The sequence below is a fragment of the Myodes glareolus genome, chromosome 8 (genome assembly GCF_982192425.1).
Source record: "Myodes glareolus chromosome 8, mMyoGla1.1, whole genome shotgun sequence".
Classification (NCBI taxonomy): Eukaryota; Metazoa; Chordata; class Mammalia; order Rodentia; family Cricetidae; genus Myodes; species Myodes glareolus.
Window position 1 is genome coordinate 107421716 of NC_142033.1, and position 15884 is coordinate 107437599.

At 55.8% G+C, this 15884-nt stretch overlaps 1 protein-coding gene across 9 annotated transcripts; it reads right to left on the reverse strand.

Moving 5' to 3' along the window:
• Nucleotides 1-3: 3 nt before the first annotated feature.
• Nucleotides 4-15458, reverse strand: Tle2 (TLE family member 2, transcriptional corepressor). 9 transcript variants are annotated; one of them, XM_087909311.1, is made up of 21 exons: nucleotides 15425-15458; nucleotides 14520-14633; nucleotides 14303-14400; nucleotides 13841-13904; nucleotides 13496-13540; nucleotides 11520-11582; nucleotides 8999-9073; nucleotides 8712-8895; nucleotides 8497-8516; nucleotides 7809-7919; nucleotides 7053-7097; nucleotides 6601-6750; nucleotides 4706-4844; nucleotides 4025-4185; nucleotides 3161-3231; nucleotides 2776-3025; nucleotides 2402-2649; nucleotides 2178-2325; nucleotides 1497-1647; nucleotides 1046-1122; nucleotides 4-229 (listed from the first exon to the last, which is right to left on the reverse strand). In XM_087909311.1, the coding sequence occupies exons 2-21, from the start codon at nucleotides 14541-14543 to the stop codon at nucleotides 122-124; spliced, it is 2232 nt and encodes a 743-aa protein (XP_087765437.1). In that variant the 5' UTR covers nucleotides 14544-14633; nucleotides 15425-15458; the 3' UTR covers nucleotides 4-121. The 9 variants fall into 9 exon arrangements, with proteins under 9 accessions (XP_087765437.1, XP_087765439.1, XP_087765441.1 ...); XM_087909313.1 differs by lacking the exon at nucleotides 15425-15458 and adding an exon at nucleotides 14895-15007 and having other exon boundaries at nucleotides 9032-9073; XM_087909315.1 differs by lacking the exon at nucleotides 15425-15458 and adding an exon at nucleotides 14895-15007 and having other exon boundaries at nucleotides 4061-4185; nucleotides 8712-8892.
• Nucleotides 15459-15884: the final 426 nt, after the last annotated feature.

Consider the following 15884-nt stretch of genomic DNA (forward strand, 5'->3'; position numbering starts at 1 on the left):
AAAGCGAGTTGATAAATAGTTATATTTCCCCAGTGCCTCCAGCCCCACCCAGCCAGGAGGGAGGGAGCTGTCTGCGTGGCCATCCTTGGGCAGGTGACCTGGAGGTGTAGACACACGGGGCTCAGTACACCACCTCGTACACAGTGGCCTTCTTGTCCCCTGAGCCTGTCACAATGTATTTATTATTCCTGGAGATGTCGCAGCTCAACACGGAGGAAGACTCTTTGGACTGGGACAGAGAAAGAGGCGAAAGCCAGCCTGACCACCAGAAAGTGCACAAGCAGGAAGCCTGGTGCTTGGGGGACAGTAAGGCTGATGGGTGTGGGTGTGGCCAGCGCCTTCTAGCTGGGGGCAAGCCTGGCCTGTGACTTAGAGATGTGGTACCCGACTCAAGGCTTGCCTTCAGATAGCTCAGGGACACGGAATCACACATTTGCAGCCACCCCATCACCTGCCCTTCCTCCTAGTCTCACTCTACACACTTGGCTGGCCTCAAACCAGCCATGCCCCTGTCCCACCCACGTGCTGGGTACACGGGGTACAGTGGTATCCCTGACATGTGAAGGATTGATAAGAAGGGGTCCCAACAGCACTAACTCAGGGGAACAATACTAAAGATTGGAGGTGGCTGGGGAGGAAGACAGCTATGCCACATCCAAAAGAGCTTCCAGAGACTTAGTAGAAGTTGCAGTTGGAGCCTGGGGCTGACTGGGGAGAGTGCTTACCCGCACACACGAGCCCTGGGTCCATCCCACCCTCGGGTGACCGAGCAAGGCCATGAGGCCCTTTTCCAAATCTCACTTCATCTAATGAAGTAATGAAATGGCAACATTTGGGAGGGACGTGTAGGCTGCACTGCTGCGGGGGGCAGGGGTGAAAAGCTCCAGCACACTCCAGAAATATCGCTCAGTCATGAAGCCGAGCACGACTCTGACACTTGCCACAGACTGGGCCCGGGGACATGCTGCTCAGCATGGGGCTCCTTTAAAGGTAATATCCACGGCACAAGAGTGTAGAGGCAGCCCGGGCTGGGGAGGGTGGGTACCTGGAAAATGCTGGCCCCATAGGGTGTCCTCCAGGCATTGAGCAAGTTGTCCTTGCCTGTACTAACAAACCAGCGTCCTGGGGAAGGAAAAGAGAGAGAGGGACCTCTCAGTGAAGGGGCTCGCTCTGTGCTGGAGGCTTTGAATCTCAGCCCGCCCCACCCTGCCACTCTACAGTATCAAACCCCCAACGCTGGCTACCCAGACTCTCCTGGAACTCGCTCTGTAGCCCAGGCTCACAGAGAGATCCGCCTGCCTCTGCCTCCCGAGTGCTGGGATTAAAGGCGTGCGCCACCTCATCTGGTCCATCCTTTTGTGATGTGTGTGTGTCTGGGCATTTGACCTCAATAAGTGGCTGGGTGGACAGGCCTGGGTAAATCGTCTTTCTAACTTGAGCCGTTTTGGGGTGGCTCACGCTCCCTCTATGGCCCCGTGGGGTCTCCCAGGCTGTACCGCAGGAAGCGAACTTGAGCGACAACACGCAGCTCTCATGCAGGCGTAACTGGTACTTCTCAGGTTTGCGCACGTGTAGGACCTCCACGTGGCTGCTCTCCATCCCCACGGCCAGCCAGTCCTGGTTAGGACAGTGGCCCAGCGAGAAAATCTAGGGCAAGAGACAGCACTGAGACCTAGGTGCCCCACGTCTCCCATGAGGACAAAAAAGTAGCCGGTGATGAGCGTCACATTTTAGCGCTAATCTGAGGCTCAAGCACTTGGAACTGTGAGATTCTGGGTCAGTCTTTGCCTTGGTATTTTGGGTTTTTGAGACATGGTCTCACTATGCAGCTTTGGCCGTCCTGGAATTCACTCTGTAGACCAGGCTGAACTCAGAGATCCACCTGCTGCTTTGTCTCCTAGTGCTGGGATTAAAGACATGTACCAGCACACCTTTTATTTGAGGCAGGGTCCCTCACTGAACTGGGAGCTCATCTATTCAATTAATCTAACCCTCCAGCCAGTCCCGGGGATCCCTGTCTCCACGTGCCCCAGGTTACAGGCAGGTACCTGGCTTTTTATGTGCATTATAGGGATTTGAACTCAAGTCCTCATACTAACTAGGCTTTACCCACAGAGCCCTATCCTGTCCTGGGCCTGGGAAGGGCACCCTGGGGGAGGCCAGGATGGCAGGTGCACCTGGGAACTGAAGTCATGCTGCTGAAGCTGGCGGCCCTCCCGCAGGTCCCAACAGCGCACTGTATTATCCAGGCCCCCAGTCCACAGCCGGGTCCCATAGTCCGATATGTCTATGCAGCTGGCCCCGTCCGTATGGCCCTGGAATTGCCTGTGGGTGGAGGGCAGGCATCCACATCCACATCCACCTGTGACTCCCCCACCCTACCCCAGGCCGCCCTACACACCTGACCATGGCCTGGTTCTGCAGGTCCCAGACCACGATGTTGCCATCGCTGCAGCAGGAGAAGCAGACTTTGGCGTCGGGGCTGACAGCCAGTGCATAGCAGGCCGGGGCGGAAGAGGTCAGTTCCGCCTTAATTCGTGGTGTGGGTGCTGCCAGGTCCCAGATGGACAGGGTGCTGGCTTCGCCGCCCACTATCAGGCTCTGCCCGTCTGGCAGCAGCTTGCAGGAGCGGATGTAGTTGTCGCGGTTCTGCCGCAGTGAGAAGCAAGCCAGAGCCGGGTTGGGGCCACAGACCTACCCTACAGGCCACGCCCGTCCCTACAGGCCCCGCCTAGTCCTGCAAGCCCCGCCCAGCTCCGCAAGCCCCGCCCTCACCAGGCAATCCAGCTGAGCCACTGGTGTCTTGCTGCCCGGCTGGCCCACGTCCCACACCTTCACGCAACCTTTGCCACCCGTGTACACGTGCTGTGTGGAGCCGCTGATCGTGACGGCACACACCACCTCACCGTGGGCCAGTGTGTGTAGCTGCCGCGCGTGGCGAGGGATGCCCGTGCCCACCAGCGCATCCGATGGAAAGGGCACCGGCTGCATCTGGCCATCCGCAGACACGTGGAAGGAGTAGGCCCTGCAGAGGCCGCAGATGCGGGTGGGCGCCCCACCCCGCCCCGCCCCACCCCGCCCCAGCACAGGTGTTCCCAGGAAGATGGGGACCCATGCCTCACACACACCCTGGTGACAGCACAGCCCACATGCTACTCACGGCTTTGCCCCAGGGATGCCAGGCAAGGAGATGGACGAGCCTCGGAGATGTGGGTGTGACTCAAATGCCATCTGCCAGAGGCCAGAGATGTGACCCAAGGCAGGGTGTCCAACACCCCTCACCCGGGTCCCATCCCATGCCTGTCTGTCCCTCAGTCCCTCCCCAAGGAAGCAGAAAGACTTGCAAGCTTGCTACTCTACTTTTAAAATAACCTCCTGGGCCAGGCTTTTTAACCCAGCCGCATTCCTTTTGGTTTTGCCCACAGGGCTCGTGCTAACATGGGTAAGGTTCTGATCATCTTTCCACACTCACATACTGGACCAAGCCTCCATCCAGTCTCTCCTTTATTTCTTTTATTCTTTTCTTTTTAATTTTTTTTCTCTTTTTCTGTTTTTCTTTTCTTTTTTTCTTTGTTGTTTTTTTGTTTGTTTGTTTTGTTTTGTTTTTAGTTTTGCTTTTTTCAAGACAGGGTTTCTCTGTGTAGTCCTGGCTGCCTGGAACTCACTTTGTAGACCAGGCTGGCCTCAAACTCAGAGATCTACCTGCCTGTGCCTCCCCAGTACTGGAATTAAAGGCGTGTGCCACCACACCCCCTACCACCGTTCATTTTTGAGACAGAGACTCATGTGGTAGCCTCAAACTCCTTATCTTCCTGCTCCCCAGGGCTAGGGTGACAGACAGGCACCTCCCGTCCAATTTAAGTCATCCTGGGAATGGTGCCCAGAGCTTCCTGACTCCCAGTGTTACTCTCTCTTCTTTACTACTTCTGGTTCTTTGGATGAAGTAGGTTTATCCCTCTGCGCCCCCCCAAAGACCTCCCCAGATCTGCTGACCATCCTACCGGTCTGTAACCCGAGGACTCACCAGGGGTGAGCGTCCGTACACGACAGAGCTGCTGACCTGGGGGGACAGGTGGAGGCTGACGTAGGAGCTGGGCATGGAGAGGTCCCCGTTGAGGGTGCTGTGGGAGCCCAGGCTGAAGGACGAGGTGAAGGGGCTGGACAGGGTCAGGGGACTCCTCAGGGCTGAGTGAGAAGGGCCAGGATACACATTCAGACACCCAAATCCCATTTTTCCTGTCTTTCAGCTGACGAACTCCTGCATCCTCCAAACATCCAGACTTGATAACAGGAGGACGCGAGGCTCAGAAAGGTCACGCAACCAGCCCGAGGCCACGCAGCTGCTGAAGGCCCAGGCTTCTCTCACAATCATTAAGCTGGGGGTCACTTTGTTTCCCTGGGCAGTTTCCTAGACTGAGAAGTAGCCAAAACAAGAAGACCGAGGCCCAGGGTGAGGCAGCACCTGGCTGGTATGAATCTGGGGTCTGAGGTCCAATCCATCTCTCTCACCCTTCCTTCACTTTTTCTTTTTCAGACAGGGTCTTACTATGCAGATCAGGCTGACCTCGAACTCACAGAGATCCACATGCCTCTGCCTCCTGAGTGTTGAGATTAAAGGCGTGCGCCACCACTGCCAACTCTCTCATCCTTTCTACTTTGGGGAGTCCCTCTGGATCAAAAGTACGCCAGGCAGGAGGGGACTTACCAATGCTGTCTGTGGATGGTGCTGGTTGAGCCACCAACTGACAGAGGTGACCGGCAGAACTGGGTCCTGGGGTGGACGCGTCCTGGGGTGGAGAGGGACCACATGATCTACAGGCAGGAGTGCCTGTGGGGAGATCATTCTGTGGAGAACAAAGGGGCACTAGTCACTGCAAGGGCCACTCTGGGGCCGATGGAGGGGAGCATGTGGGTCTCTCAGGCACTCGGTGGGCACACAGCTGAAAGCTGGGTAGACTTAGGTCCATGGTGCAAACCTAAGTGTGGGGATAAACTGGGTCCACAGAAGAGAGTGCATGCAAAGGAGGTGGGAACTCTTTGGGACAGCAATGTGCCATTCAGAGACAGAGCCAAAGTCGGGGGTCACTGAGCTGGCAAGATGTCTCAGCAGGTAAAGATGATTGTGGCCAAGCCTGACAATCTGTGTTCGACCCCTAACACCCATATGATAGGAAAGAACTGACTCCCCAGAGTTGACCTCTGACCTCCATGTGTGCAATATGGCACACACACAGACATGGCTTTTTCTTTTAATGTTCACTGGGCAGTGGTGGTGCATGCCATTAACCCCAGCACTTGGAAGAGAGAGGCAGGCAGATCTCTGTGAGTTCAAGGGCAGCCTGGTCTACAGAGTGAGTTCCAGGGCAGCCAGGGCTACACAGAGAAACCCTGGCTTGAAAAACCAAAAAAGAAAAAAAAGAAGGTTCTAATTTAGAGGCTGAGCAGTGTGCGATGACGCACACCTGTAATCCCGGCGCTCCAGAGCAGAGGCGGGGGACCCCAGGCCGCACACCTGTAATCCCGGCGCTCCAGAGCAGAGGCGGGGACCCCAGGCCAGCCTGGGGTACATAGTGAGATCGTGTCTCAATAAACAAAGAAACTGACAGGCTGCTAGTGCGCCAGTCCCTTTGGCTCCAGAGGTCCTCAGCCCCAGGACCCACATCACCCGCCTCTGTCCCTGGTGTCCTGAGGGGGAGATCTGAGGAAGGGGCCACCATCCAGGCCTCTGCTTTCTATAGGCATATTTTGCCAGACAGGATTCGGGTAGGGGAGCCTAGCCGTGAGCTGACATCCTATAGAGGAAAATGACTTTGGACTCTGGATTCTCTGGTGACCTTGGTGACCAGGCGGGCTGTGGGACACCCTTGGGGGTGTCTCCAGCTAGAACCGCCCTGTACTGCCAAGGTCTCCCTAGGTGGGGAGGGCATTAGATAACCCTAGAGCCCACGATGACTGCTGGTTGCCATGGCAACCTTCAGGGGGCCTAGAAACAGATCATCTCTTACCCTAGGTGAAGTGGAGGGCAGAGGGTCTGGGCAAAACCCAGGAGGGACACCGGACTTTCGGGGACATCTGGGGTGGGGGAGGGGAGGCCTCTGCCAGGACCCAGTGCCCTGGGGGTGGGGGGGGTGTCCCACCATTGCAGAAAGTGAGTGACCCAACTAGGTCCTATTTTTTTGCCCAGTCTCGTCACCAAGTTGCTTTTAAAATGTTTCCTGAGACTCAGCAGAGTCTTCTGTGGGGAGAAAAATGAGGAACCCAAAGAATCAAGTAAAAAGGTCAGATGTGTTGAGTCATCTGTCCCTCCAGTACTAAAGAGGTAGAGGCAGGAGGATCATGAGTTCAATGCCATCCTAGACTATATGGAGAGTTGGCAGCCAAGAAATATTGTCTCAGAAACAAAACAAAACAAAACAAACAACAACAACAAAAAAAAAAACCCAACCATCAAAACCAAACAAAAAAATAAAGAAAGCAAACAAAAAACAAATGAGAAAGTCTAGACTGCCCTAGCCTGTCTGATCTGCTCGGTGCACTCTGTCTGTTTCCAGGCCACCCTGGGATGACAAAAAGGAGTTTCACGCACACCCCCTTCCATACCAGGGCTAGGTCTTTGCTTCTGGGGACTGGTGAGCCCAAACTGGAGGCCAAGGAGGCTGGGCTGTCCGCGAGGTCCCTGCGGGCAGGGATGCAGACGGGCGTCTTTCCACAGGGGGTGGTTGCAGGGCTGGGTGGCTCTGAGGGTTGGTCCTGAATTCGAGACGGTGACATTGAGAGGGGAATGGGTAAACAGGAAAAGACGCCCACAGCGGCCATGTACCCCCACCGTCCACGGGAGATACGGGCTGGGCCTCACTTCTGGGGAGGCTGAAATCAAGGAAATGAGTGGCCCACCTCCACTGTGGGCTTCAGGGTCCCCACCTGCGCTGTAGCAGGCGTCCGAGTCCCGCAAACCGTCTGCCCACGTGTCCCCTGTCTGACCTCGCCTGAGACAGAAGGGAACTCTCGCCCTCCTTCCCATCCCCCTTTCTTGCCCAGCCCCAACATCTCACCTCATCCACCACCAAGTTATAGTCACTCTTGTCTTCATCACTTTCCTGGGGGCGGGGGGGGGGGGACACAACAGGGACACACAGCCCGTCATGCCCCTGCCTCCACACCACACCTCTGACCCACCACCTCCCCTACACATAGTCTCACTGCCTTCAGGGAGCCTTGACCACGGCATGCTCGTCCAGGGAGACCCCTTCGACCTCGGTACCTCTGCGCTATAACCTCTCCGGCTCCCTCTGGAGGGACACCAAGCTCCAACTTCATTCCCAGATCCTAAAAAAGCCTTTCCTGACCCAGAGAGCAGGACAGATCACATTTGGATACACAGGGAGGAGCCAAGGGTGCAATCTGAACCGAATTCTACAGAACCACTGTCTCTGGCTTCCCTCCCAAGCTCACTAGTCCCTGAGCTGCTGAGGGTGATGCCTAGGGTCTCCTAGAAGCCCTCTGTTCCTAAACCACGCCCCCATTCCCCCACTGGAGGATTCTCAGCAGGTGCTCTACCTCTGAGCAATACTGGCAGTTCAGCTCACAGTGGAACTATATCAAAATGGCTGCTTGTCTCATTGGCTACACTTAGCAGTGAAGCCTACAAAGAACAGTGTCTTTTGATTGGCAGGTGCTCCGCAAGCAATGGGAAGCTACAGAAGGCTGTAGAGTGAGCATCCTGGACACAGTTCCCAAGGCTCTGCTCAGGGGCAAGTCTGGGTCCATCTCTTTTCACACCAGTTTCTGCATCTCTCTCTAGAACTCACATAAGGCCCCGAAAGATCCTTATCTTCTGTTCTCTGCTGCTTCCCATTGCCACCTCGGCTGCTAGAATTCTCCTCTTCCACCAGACTCTCAGGGGGCGAAGGGGAAGCACTCTGCAGGGAAACAGGAAGAGGTAAAGGGCGGGCTTGAGGTGGTTCTCAGACTACATTCTTGTCCAGCCAGTACTGACAGAGTGCCCCTCACTGGGGGATTCTAGGTGTGGACTCTACCCTACTTCAGCATCAGTGCTAAATTCTTTGGTTCTGTACAGATGGGGAAACTGAGTCCCATGAAAACACATTACAGTGTGACTTATAACCCACCACTCACAGCTAACCCCTTGAGAATGGGGGATGTGAACCTTCCCACAAAGCCTGTGCCAAGCAAGGAGTGCATCTGCATGAGGACCCCAGCCCGTTTTTCTGAGGCACACCCATTGTAGCAGAACTTGAGAGACTGAGGCAGAATTGTCATGAGTTCAGAGCAGTGTGGGCAAAACCATGCCTCAAATTAAACAAACCAGAGCAGGCTTGGTGGTGTACAATTCTATCTCCAGAAACCAAGAGTCAGAGGCAGGAGTATCTCTGTGAGCTCGAGGTCAGCTGGAACTATACAGTGAGACCCTGGGTTCCCGCTGCCCTAACACCCCATACTCGCCACAGCCACCACTGCCAGCCCAAGTGAACTCACCCTGCTTGCAGCTCTGTCCACTGGACGGAAGCCGAGAGAAAACACACAGAATTAGGTACTGGACCCGGTGGTGCATGGAACAGTTCCTTCCTAACTCAGAACCCTTCCAGGGGATGCCCAGGACAAGACTTGAACCCCATGGCTGAAACCCCTACTATCCGTTACCCTCCCCCTCACAGTCCCTGCCAGTATCAGCCAGGGCCACCCCCACTCACCTCTGGACCCCTCGGCGTCCACACCCACGCGTTCTTCCTTGGCTGCAGCTGCCAGCTGGGCCTGCGCAGCCAGCGCCCCAGACAGGGCCAGCAGCCCCGAAGCCCCAGTGCCCACCAAGCCAGCTGGGCGTGGGGTGAGAGGTGCAGGGGTGGCGTGAGACAGCGGCTGGAGCTGATTCTGCTGCTGAAGGGGGAGAGGATGGCCAGAGGGGGCAGGGAGTGGGGACTGGGGTGTGCGGAGGGGGAGTGAGGGGGTGTCCCTGAGGTGGTGGGCTTGGGTGACTCACCCCCAGGAGGCTGTTCAGTTCCCCCACGGTCACCTGCTTGGCTCGGTCCACAGCCTGGAGAACCTGCTGCTGATGCTGCGGGTGGAGGGGACGCTGAGCGGGCTGCCTTGGGCCTTGGCCCAGGCTTTCTCTGTCTCTGTCTGTCTCTCTATGCCTCTATCTTTGTCTCTCTGTCTGTCTGTGTATGTCTCAGCCTGTGTCTCTTTGTCTCTGTCTCTCTGCACATGAGGGGAAGAGGTGGGTATTGGCTGTCTTCCATCTTGTTTAGATCCCAGGTCTCACAGCCCAGGGTCCCCTCCATACCTGGCACTGGCTGCCATGCCTGGTGTTGGGGATTTGAACTCAGTTTTCATGCTTGTGTGGCGAGCTCTCTACTTGCTGAGCTACCTTCCTGGCCCCTTCTCTGGCTATTTTCAGTCTCATAACCAATTTAGTCAGGTCTCAAACTCCCAGCAATCCTCCAGCCTCGACCTCCTAAGTGCTGAGATGGCGGGAATCATCCTGGCTTCCTTCCTTTGTGATACAAAACAAAACAAAACAAAACCAGGAATGCACCTTAGCTGATCAGAGTTGGGCCGGGCCGACTGGACCAGTACCCTGATGACAGAGAACTAGTACCCATGCACACAACACCTGTTGCCAAGCACCCACCCCAGAGTTGGCAGCTTGGGCTGGTCCTGAATTTCAGCAGCAGACCCACCCAGCATGTTCCTCCCCAGCACTGCAACATTAAATATGGAGGAATTCACTAAATTTGAGCACTCATGGCTGGCGAGCCCACACGGACACGGGGTGGAACCCAGGTCCCCGGCCGTACTTGTGTGAGGAGATCTTTGCTCGCCCTCAGGAAAGGGGCAGCAGCTCCCACAGAGGAAAGCGGGGATGCTGCATGGGGCACCCGGGGTGCCTACACCGAAGTGATCCCCATTCTCATGTCTCTGAAGGAACATCTCCAGACCAAGGCCCTGTGGTCAGCGGGGCCGAGGAATCGCTCACACAGGCCACAGAGCTTTCTGGTAACTCCAGGAGCTGTTTACACAGGTCCCCTGTCAGCCCTGACTCTGTTTTCAGCATCACTGTACTAAAAACACCTAACAAAATTCACTACTCTGAACCACTCCAAGCACGGCTCAGCGGCACGAAGCTCATTCTTGTTACTGTGCGGCCTTCCCGCCATTCGTCTCCAGAACTTGCCAACTCCCCACTTTGAAGTGGTGTCCCAGGTCTCTCCCCAGACCCCACTCACCCACCACCCCACTCCCTGGCCCTGGATCTACTAACTCGGGAGTGGGAACCTGCGGTGTATCCTGTGTGTGGTTCATCTCACCAAGCATCGTTCTGTAAGGATTAGCCCCATAGTTGCTCACCTAACCCTCAGGATACCCTAAGCAGGAGGCTGCTGTAGGAACTCCTTCAGCCAGCAGCCTTTAAGTTACCCGCCCCGAGTAACTTGGGTGTGGCCTCTTATCCTATAAATGCCGATGTCAACCTCTCTCTTCTGGCTCCTGTTTCCCGTTCGTGCAGAGGACTGTGATCTGTGAGTCCACCCCTAAATAAATAACCCTTTATTATACTCAATTCTGAGCTAATGTGGGATTTCTTTTTAGCATCCTTCCTCAGGAGGTAGGCACAGAGAGGCGCGTACCCTGCCAAAGGTCACACAGTGCAGGTCTGTGAGCAGGGAGGTACAGGTGCACCCCTAGCTAACCATTCAGAGCAGAGAGCTAGGGTTAGGAAAATGGCTCGCCCTAGCTAACCATTCAGAGCAGAGAGCTAGGGTTAGGAAAATGGCTCGGTCAGTAAAGCGCTTGTCAAGCAACCATGAGGGCCTGAGTTCAATTCTCCAAGAACCCCCGTGAAAATCCAGGCATGTAGTGCGTGCCTGTAATTCCAGCACAGTGAGGGGACAAGAAGACCCTGCGGCTCACTGAGTCAACAGCAACCTCTACTCAGCAGATTTCCAGGCCAGTCAGAGTCTGTGTCTGTTGGGTGGGGGGATGGTTCATCACATGAAGATGACTGGGGTCAAGCCCTACGACCTTAGTTCAATCTTGAAAACCCCAAGGTGTAAAGAGAGGACCCACTCCTGCAAGCTGGCCTCTGACTTCCACATGTGTGCCATGGCCCATGAATCCCCTCCCCAAAATAAATATCGGGTTGGCCCAGTAGCTAACAACACAAGCTGCTCCTGCAGAGGAGCAGGGTTCGGTGCCCAGCACCCACTGACCGTTCACAACCTTCTATGACTTCATCTCCAGGGGACTCTGCGGGTACTGCATACACATGATGCCCAGACATATAAAATTAAATAAATATATAAAATTGTAATAAAAGCACGTGAAGATGAATGGCGCCTTGGGAAGGACACCAAGGTCGACCTCCAGCCTCCCCATGCACACGCATGCAGAAACATGAAGAGCAGAATTCCCTGGTCCACACCGCCAGTCGTGTGGCCTTCATTTCTCCAGGGCCAGGGACACCCACCCTGTCCCTTCCCCACCCTCTGCACAGGCTCACTCACCTCCTGTGTGAGGAACGGGACCATCTGGGCACAGATTGCACTGAGCCGCTTCACGATCTCAGCCTAGTGACAAGATGGATAGGATTGGAGGGGACGACCATCCCCACCACCCCAACACCCACGGTCCTGAGCATTTGGTAAGCTGTCTGACCTCCTGCTCCCCCTTCCTCTGCCCTCGTGAAGCCCTCAGAGATACGGCACTTAGAAGGACAAGTCCCCAGGCACTGTGGAGACTGTCTGAGCTCGGGTACCCCAAGACACTCAGAGAAGCTGCGTGAAGGGTGGGAGTGCCCAGCTGGCATGTTCCAGCTCTCCTTGAGTCTTTGGGGGTGTTCTATGGTTGCCTCTGATCCCACATCAGGGACCAGGTGATCAGCACTAGACCAACAGAAACCAGTAACATTCGCAGATCGGCCCTCCAAACCCTCCCACTCCTAGGCTTCCACGTCTAAGAGCCCAGTGTAGGGCTCCGCCGTGGAATCTTAGGTCAAGAGGCTATGACTCCATTCATCTAGAGGTCTCTGAGCCCTCAGAACCCACAAGACCACTGGCCACTCTAGGAAACCAGCATAGGCTATTCACCTCTGGGATTAATTTCCACAATGTAAAGCCCATCCTAAAACCCCAACACCACTCGCTGGAGCCTGAGGAACTCATGGGGTCAAACCTTACAACCTAGAGCCCTGTCTCAGCACTCTGAGCCCTGAGAACCTTCAAGGCTAGCTAGAACCTTCAGGGCTAGCTCAGAACCTTCAGGGCTAGCTAGAACCTTCAGGGCTAGCTCAAAACCTTCAAGGCTAGCTAGAACCTTCAGGGCTAGCTCAGAACCTTCAGGGCTAGCTAGAACCTTCAGGGCTAGCTCAAAACCTTTAGGGCTAGCTAGAAGCTTCAGGGCTAGCTCAGAACCTTCAGGGCTATCTCAGAACCTTCAGGGCTAGCTAGAAGCTTCAGGGCTAGCTCAGAACCTTCAGGGCTAGCTCAGAACCTTCAGGACTAGCTCAGAACCTTCAGGGCTAGCTCAGAACCTTCAGGACTAGCTAGAACCTTCAGGGCTAGCTAGAACCTTCAGGGCTAGCTCAGAACCTTCAAGGCTACCTCAGAACCTTCGGGGCTAGCTCAGAACTTTGAACTCTACCTCAGAACCCCAAGGGCCGTCTCAGAACCTAGACCCACATTTACAATTCTAGATAGGAAGAGTCTCAGGACCTCACAGCCTAGGAATCCATCTCTTCAGAGACAGACACAAAACCCTATGGTCTGTCTCTGAAGCACAGGACCAGGCTGAGCCCCGGCAGCAGGTCAAGCACCTAGAGACACAGCCATTCCAGCCCTCCAGGACACTCTCATTAGGGTCACACAGAGAACACCAACAGACTCCAGGGGTCCATCATCACAAGCTCACGGGCTCCAGGGGTCCACCACAGATTACCAGGGTCCATCACAGACTCCCGGGATCCACCACAGGCTCCCAGGGTCCATTACAGGCTCCAAGAATCCACCACAGATTCCCAGGGTCCGTCACAGGCTCCCAAAATCCATCACAGGTTCCCAGGATCCATCACAGATTCCCAGGGTCCACCAAAGTCTCCTGGGATCCATCACAGATTCCCAGGGTCCGTCACAGGCTCCCAAAATCCATCACAGGTTCCCAGGATCCATCACATGCTCCTGGGGGTCTATCATGCAATTGCAGAAATTTGGCTCTGCAATGGAGTCCCTGCTGGAAGGGAAGTCGTCTCCAGGACTTCCTTGGCCTACAGCCCAGGCCCTCCTCCTTGGGGACACTCCATTCCTCTGCTGTTCCTGCTCAGGCCACTGTCTCTAGATGCTGAGAATACTTTTTGTTACAAGATTAAGATCTCTTCCCCTGGCCTTGGGACGGCCCTCTGAGGCCTCCAGAGATGTTCAAAGATGACCTCTGCCCCCAAGGAAGTGCTCTGTCCCTTCCCACAGACCCCTGTCCCCGGAACAGTCACCTGTTTATGCATCTCAATGTTCAGGCCATAAGACATCTCGTAGTACTGCAAAGAAGACAGCAAGGCCAGTGTGGACAGTCAGTCCCACCCCGGGGACACAGTCTTAACCCGGCCTCAGGGGTAGGAGTATCAGGGCAAAATATGGAAACCCTGAACCTCATTGGGACCCAGACAGGGAGCCCAGAAGGCGGGTCACAATTGGGCTCAGACAGCAGTGACAAGCAGGCAGTCCCCAAGACAGGGGACCGGAGGCACCCATAGAAATAGCGCCTGATACCCCAGACCCCAGACTACCTTCTTTAGGGAAAACACGAGGGTGGGGACAGCAAGGGCGAGGACCCCTACCATCACGTAATGCCTTTGCATCTCTGTCTTCTCGCTGGCCAGCTTTTCACACTCCAGCTTGAGGCTGGCAGGAAGATTGGACAAAAAAAGGGGGATTGTCTCGCCACACCCCACGTGGGTCAGTTTTCACAGTGACAGGTAGGGGCTGCCTGCCCCCCCCCCCCCCCCCCCGCCTCTCTCCTGCCACGTCTTTAGAAACTGCCCAGGTCCAGGCCTACCCTCCTGGATGAGATCAAACCCTTCCTCAAGGAAGGCTTTCCCAGAACCCATACACCGCACCTTGGGAACACCACCTCCACCAGGAAGCCCTCCTGTAGACCCAGTGAGCCCCGCCCCTTGCCCTAGAGACCACGCCCCCTTCATGAGCCGTCGTCCTCTCCACCCACCACCCACCCACCCCCGCTGCGGGGGGAGGGGAAGGGGGGGAGGCGGATCCCAGTGCCCAGAGCTGTCCCTCCTCACCTGTGGTATTGAGCTTGGAGAAACTGGAATTCCTCTTTGATTCGGTCACAGATTTCTAGGACTGAGAACTTAAAAGGCTGGCCGGACTGCAATGGAGTCTGAGGGGGACAGAGAGTAAGGACACGGGGGTGGGGGGTGAGTTCCGGGGAATCAGGAGGCAGGGATCCCTTCCTCGTCCTCCCCTCCTGCAGCCAGAAAGGAGGGTCTTGGTACTCACCGGGTGCCTTCCCTGGGGGTACATCCTGCTGATGAACGGGTGGGAGAAAGGGCCCCCCAGCTTCGTGGAGGCTTGGGGATGTGGCAAGAGGAAAGCTGGGGTGTAGAGGTGGAGCTGGGAAGAGAAATTTAGGGTTCAAAGCTGAGGTTGGGAGTAGAATGTGGGATGCGAGGTGGAGCGAGGGTAGAATGTTGGGTGCGGGGCGGAGCAGGGGGCAGAATTTGGGGTGCTAAGCTAGAGCTGAAATGCGGCGGGACTGAGGCTGGAGAAGCTGGGAGAGAAGCCGGAGCTGGGGGAGGGATTTTCACGCAAAGAAAGAGCAGCCAGGGAGAGCATGCCGGGGGCAGGGGACCCGGACCCCGCGCTGCGCCCCACCTCCCGCCAGCGCGCCCCGGTCGTCCAGCCCGAGGACAGCTGCAGCCCACGCCGCAGGTCGGTGGCCGCCCGGGGTCGGCGCTGGTGGCCAGTGGCCGCTGTGGCTGCGGAGCCGCCTCCCTCCGCGGGACTAGGCTGGGAGCCGCGGGCGGGACCCGCCTTAAGGTAGCACCGGTCTGCTTTCTTGGTTCCCAGACCCGCTGGGGAAACTGAGGCTTGAGTTATAACCTAGTGTTCCCACCCCACCCCCACGCGAAAGAAAAAAAAAAGAATGAAGGAGAAAAACAAGTTAGAAAAAAAAATTTTCCTTGCGCGTTCCAGGAGCCCTGGGGGCTGCAAGTGGCTTCTCTGAGTCAGTGACACAGTGCCCCATAATGGATCAACACCCCCAAAAGCGAAGCAGAGTCACACAGGGATCCCAGAAAGTGCAGATTCTGGCTATGCTCGCCAGCCAATGCTACCCCGCTGTGGGGACCTCAGGAGGGGCCTCTCTGAGCATCAGGGGTGAAAGACCAGACAGCCTGACTTACATGTTGGGGCCACCACCAGCCCACTGGGTGGCTTCCTCTATCAGACCGGACGCCTAAGGGACCAGACAACTCAAATTAGTACATAGAACCTCAGCTGTGGGAACCAAACCTGAACACTAAAACATCTTGGGGGGGGCTCCACCCCCGACCACGCCCACAGCCCCTCACTGGGGGATTCTAGGCTCCAAACCTTGCCCACAGACCTCCTTTTACTTTTGGAGATGAGATCTTGCTCTGCTGCTCCTGCAAAAAAAACGTGGACTTGGAATCCTCATGCCTTGGTCCCTACTGTAGCTGGGACAACAGGCTCAGCTCTGACATCAAGCTTAAGTGTGTTGTGTTCCCAGAGCTGAGAAAGCCACCTGGGAAACCCTCCCAGGGACCATTTCTGGTTTCCAACTCTGGCAGAACAAGAGAGCTCTTACCCCATTTCACAGAGAAGAAACCTCTGATTTCTGTC